At 57.0% G+C, this 5,353-nt stretch overlaps 1 protein-coding gene across 4 annotated transcripts in view; it reads right to left on the reverse strand.

Annotated features, from left to right (window-relative positions):
- Window positions 1-1,239: 1,239 nt before the first annotated feature.
- Window positions 1,240-5,353, reverse strand: part of PNMA5 (paraneoplastic Ma antigen family member 5) — a 35,017-nt gene continuing 30,903 nt past the window's right edge. The window contains exons 2-4 of one of the 4 annotated variants that reach the window (XM_011974854.1): window positions 5,055-5,184; window positions 4,300-4,375; window positions 1,240-4,119 (exon numbers count right to left, since the gene is read on the reverse strand). In XM_011974854.1, the coding sequence (XP_011830244.1) occupies window positions 2,651-3,997 (1,347 nt within the window). In that variant the 5' untranslated portion in view covers window positions 3,998-4,119; window positions 4,300-4,375; window positions 5,055-5,184 and the 3' untranslated portion in view covers window positions 1,240-2,650. Of the gene's footprint in view, window positions 4,120-4,299; window positions 4,616-5,054; window positions 5,185-5,353 lie in introns of those variants that run through there. The other 3 variants (XM_011974855.1, XM_011974858.1, XM_011974856.1) reach the window with 3 other exon arrangements.

Raw genomic sequence — 5,353 nt, forward strand, 5'->3', positions numbered from 1 at the left:
GGATTCCTCAGCCCAGGCGGGCAGCCACCCATTCCCAGCACTGGCTCCCAGGCTGCTTTGGGGCACCCTGGCTATCATCTGAGCCAAGGGGATGGTCGGAGGCTCTGTGCTCCAGAACAGCTGGAGGAAGCGTGTGGGCACAGACTGAGTGAGCTCTGGGAGACCCTCGCCAGGTCCAAGTCACTGATCCCGTCCCCTCTCCGCACTTGTGCAGGGAGGGGCCTATCAGTTGTCCCAGTCCTGTTGCCCACAGACTCTGGGTTAGTTAAATGGCTGATCGAGGACTACCCTCAATTTGTGGCGAGCTCCCTGGCCTGTTGGGAGAGAGAGCCAGTCCCAGGAGGGCTCAGGAGGGCGGGTTCCAGGATCCTCAGGCCCCCACTGAGGACTGCCCCTCCGGCCAGTGCTCAAGGAGGGGTGTTCGGATTAGCAGCGCTGTCCACCCTGAGGGAGCCCTCCTCAGGCAGCATCCAGGGCTCAGAGGGCCTCGGGGACGCAGGACAGAAAGGGGTCACTCCCCAGGGCCATCTGGACTTGCTGCTCATGGCCCACTGCCTGCTCCCAGGACACAGGAGTAGAGGCCCCCCCAGCACACTGGGAAGAGAGCAGGACAGGACCCAGGATGAAGTGCAGCTCCCCCCGCCCTTCCTCTCCCCCTCCCCGACACATGAGCACTTGGGATCCCTGTCTGACCAACACTCTGTCCCTTGGCCATCACACACACACACACTATCCCCAAACATCCCTCAGTGGTTAGGCCAAGGCTGGCCACCTGCGGGCTGATCTGGGAGGGTGGGCACACAGCAGCCCCTGCACCACCCCCGAGTCCTGCACACAGCTCTTCACAGGGCCTCTGACTGCCTGTCCAGGCCCTCCTGGGGTTCTTCTCTGACCTTGGTTTCTGCCCTCGGTTGCACACATGGCCTCTCTGACCCTTCTGGAAGCCTTGAGCCACACCCCTACAGTGCTGCCAGGAATCAGGGGCCTGGAACCCACCTGCTACCCCTTGCCCAGCCTTCAATGTCCAACCCACTTATTCCTGAGGGCACCTGGAGTGCCTTTAGTACCCAACCAGTCACTGCTCATGACCACCAGCATCCTGTTGCCAGGCTCCATGCAGCCCAAGGCACACCACAGGTCCTCATGGACACACACCCCAATGTCAGCCTGGCCACTGTGGCCTCGTCCCCAGCAGACCACCCCCCACCCCAGTTTCATACAGAAGAGGCAAGACACTGCTGGAACACTGAACAAAATTTATTGAAGAGAAACATGAACTGAAACCGCTGAAGAGAAGGGAATTGTAACACAGACAGACACTGCAAACAACCACTGCAAGTCACAAGTCCCAGGCCCCTCCCTCACCGTGGCTCCCCCTACCACATCCCTCCTCCCACAGGGCCCCAGGATCCACCTCTTGCCAGGATTGTGGGCTCTGGCAATGTGTACTCGCTTCAGGTAACCCCCTCCTGAGCCCACCCGCTGGGGCAGGGCCCTGTCTTATAGACTGCACAGGACAGTCACAGGATGCTGGAAAACATAGCAGGAACACCCCACCAAGTTGAGGAAACTGAGTCACGAGTAACAACAGGGGTGTAACGCCAAAGCACAAAGCTTCCTGGGGAGCCTCAGGCAGCCCTGCTCCGTCCTGTGTCTGGTTCGTCCTCCTGCAGTCGAGGTCACGGTCACAAGGTGAGCGTCTGCCATGCCTCCTTCCCACTGTCTCCTGGAACTGCGCTGGGGTACTCTGGAAAGGAGCTGCTCAGATACAAACACAAACATCCCCAAGAGAACAAGCAGCTGCTGGCCGAGATCTACACCGGCAAAGCAGAGGTGGAGTTCTTGACACGGAACAGCAGTGAGCAGAGCCTGGGCCTGGTGATGACGCAAACCAACAACAACTACCCACCCCCAAGTCCTCTCTTCTCACACTTCTTCCTCCCCCTTCCCCTCTTCCTCCTTCTCCTCCCCCTCTTCCTCCTCCTTTTCCTCCTGCCCCTCCTTATTCTCCTATTCCTCCTCCTGATCATCCTCTTCTTAATTCTCCTCCTCTTTCTCTTCCTCACTGGTGCAGGGGGTCATGAATGCTGCCTTCCTGGGGCTCCCCTCATGCAGTGTAAATGATCCTAAAGACGGGCTGGACCCTGCAGCCTCCCCTGCCGGGCTTCACTTCTCCCCCACAGCTCTTCCTCAGCAGCCCTGGCTCCTTCTGGCAGAGGCAGGCCCCAGGCAGGCTCCTCCAGGTCCCACATGGCCTGGGTGCCAGTGGGCATTCTCAGCTCAAAGTTCACAGGGTGGATATTTGGGGGTGTCCAGATGACCAGGCCAGAGCCCCCAGCCACACCGTCTTCAGCCCCTGCTTTGTTGGGGTCCCCACCTGAAGCCCAGCCACCCCCTGTGCTAAGTGTAGCGGTTCCCTGCTTGTGTCTCCTATACCTGTTAGGGGCCATGGGCCTGGCCCCCACTGAACCAGATGCTATTTGGTCTAGGTTGGTGAAGTCCCTTCCAGCTGGTGGAAAGTAAAGGGGCTTGATCTTGACCTGGCTTCCCTGTCCCTCTGCCCCAATCAAGTTCCCTGTTAGTGTAAGCTGCCCTTTGTTCAAATGTCCCTGCTGCCTGCCAGGGGAAGGAGTGCTTGGGTCTTCTGAGCCTATGTTTCCCAGGGCTTGGGATGGCTCATGGCCCCAGCCCCTGCCTCGTTTCCCGACTCCTCTTCTGCAGCCTGTGGCCCCTCCCTGCCTAGAGTCTGGTTTTCAGCCTTGGGATACATGGCCTGGCCATAGTCTTCTTCCCTAGTGCTTTCACTGCACGACAGCCGCCTGCGTTTCACTAATGGGGGTAAGCCTCCCTGTACAGTCTGGGTGCTGCTGTCGCTAAAAGACCTTGCCTGCACGGTGGCCTGAGGTGCAGAGACACTGGCTTCTGCTCTTGCCTGTCTACCAGAGGCCCTCCGGCCTCTCCCTGATGGCTTCTCCTTATTCTTCATCACTGCCTCAGTGTTCTCCCACTCTTCTTCATCTCGAATAAGCTTCATTAACTCCAGAAAATTGGGAGGACACCCTCGCTGATCCAAGAGCTCCAGCTTGCCTCTGAGGGCGGGGGTCATGGAGACCCGAGCTAAGAGATGTTTCAGACGAATCATGTCTGCGCCGCGCACTGACAAGGGGCTCTTCTGCACTGCTTTCTGCAGCAGGGGCTCTAAGCGCAGCAGGAAAGTGGAGACTTTCTCTCCAGTCTTTGGAAAGGTCTGCAGAAACTTAAACTGAGAGGCTCTGAAGTCCTCTTTATCCCCAAAGATCTGCTTTAAGGCGTCAAGGCACTGCTCCACAGTTATGGAGTCATTGCTGGCCTGGAGCACCCGCATGATTGACAGAGCAGGCCCTCGTAAGCTCTCCAGCAAACGCCGTCTCTTCTCCATCTCAGACACTTGCCATATGGGCATTATCTCAGTGACCTGCTCTAGCCAGTCTTCAAAGGTCTCTTCACCTGGGCTAGGGGAAGCAGTTCCCGAAAACACTTTCAGTTTCCGGTACCACATACTTTCTTTCAGAGGCTCTAAAGGTGGGGGTCTAACTTGGGGTACGACCTCTGCGTCCAGGCTCTCGGCAGGGAGGCTGCAACATCCCAGGGCTCTGGCCACATCTGTCATACTTCGGCCCTCATCTTTCAGGAAGTAGTTCAGTCTAATGAGAAACTCGTCATCTGGGTTACGGGGTTTTACCACCACTTCCCAGGAGCCCCCCTTTCCTGGTATGTGACTAGGCAGAGTAGTGTAATCGACAGTGTCAGCCAATTCGATGAAGACTGCCTTGGCGTTGTCTTCCCTCCTAAACATTCTCCCTAGCACCCTGTATGCGCGCAGGGGCTGTAAGCCTGCCTGCACAGTGTCCTGAATTTCCACCTCACTACACTCCACGGGGATGCCTATGATCAGCAGGGCCTTTCTGGGGTCCATGTCCATCCCCTTGCACCAATCCTCTAGCAGTGTCAATGCCATTGCTCCCACTTTCTATGGACTGATCTAATACTAGGGCAGCAATCAGCTTAGTTTGACAGCACTCAAATAACTCTGAGCCACTGCCACGTAGGAAGGTAGAAGTGGTCCCAGGTTTCCACAGCCTGCAAAGCAAATGGGATGAGAGCATTGTTAATGCCTACCCCAACCTACACCCCCAAGCACCCCTCCTCTGCCCCCACCCCCCAGCAGGGATGGAGTCCCTTCTTCCCAGGGTTCCCCAAGTTATTTTGGGGAGGGTAGAGGGTGGAGGTTCTCCCCAGGCAAAGATCTCCTCATCTCACCACTCCCTGCTGACCTCCTCCTGCTGTGGGTTCCTCCTCGAAGTCCACAGGACTCTGCTGTGTGTGCTTCGGGTATCTGTAGTGAAAAGGCCAACGTCAGGAGGCAGGGCCTGACATCTGGGGACGCTGACAAGCTCTCCAGGCAGAAGAGGGCAGGAGACGGCCTCACTGCTCACTCAGGGCTATGTGGGCTCAGGTCACCCAGCACCCTCCTTGCTGGAGTGAAGGCTGGCAGCAGGAGAGGTAGAATGGCCCTCTTTCTCAGGAATGCCTGACAGATGAGAAAGATGGCCGAGCTCTGCGCAATGCAATGAGAGTGGTGGGTGTGGAGATTGTGTGACAAGCTGCAGTGTTGCCATGGATACAGAGAATACCATGGACCATGGGTTGCTATTGCAGGGGAGTGTCATGTGGTAAGGCTAAGGTCCTTGAGAAGCAACAGGTGATGTCATTGGCCTCCAACCAATAAAGCTTCCCAGCAAAAAGGAGGGTGGGAGAGGGAAGGCGAGGTGGGCATGAGGAGTGAGTGCTGAAAGGACAGGAGCTCATGGTTTCCATTGTGTGGAAGCTGAAATCAGGTAGAAAAGGGACCCTGATGAGGTCCCCACTGCCAGACTGCAGGAAACCAACAACTCTTGCCCTAGAGATGGCCCTACCCTGCAGAGTCTGTGAACGCTGGCAGGCAGTCCCCTCTCCACACTCTTTGCCGGGGTTCCAGAGGCCCTCCCAACAGGGCCCACCTCACAGCTGCTCACCTTTCTGGGTTGGCCCTGCTGGCAGCGCAGATGCTGCAATAACACAGTTACTTCAGAGTTGCTCTGCTCTTCAACTCTATCCAATTAGGCAGTTCCTGACTCAGGCGTGATGGTTCCTGCTTCCCTAGATCTGTCCAAGGCAAAGCACAGGTATTTTGCTGTGATTCTGTCCCACACACATGTCCCTGCTCAGGCCATGCCAATTCAGATTCTGCATAGGTGTCCACTAGGACCCTGGTGCAGGGGTAGAAGAAACTGCTCAACTGGCAGAGGGAAGAGGAGGGGGGAAAGGGGGAAGG

The sequence above is a fragment of the Mandrillus leucophaeus genome, unplaced genomic scaffold (genome assembly GCF_000951045.1).
Source record: "Mandrillus leucophaeus isolate KB7577 unplaced genomic scaffold, Mleu.le_1.0 Scaffold1495, whole genome shotgun sequence".
In the NCBI taxonomy this organism is placed as follows: domain Eukaryota; kingdom Metazoa; phylum Chordata; class Mammalia; order Primates; family Cercopithecidae; genus Mandrillus; species Mandrillus leucophaeus.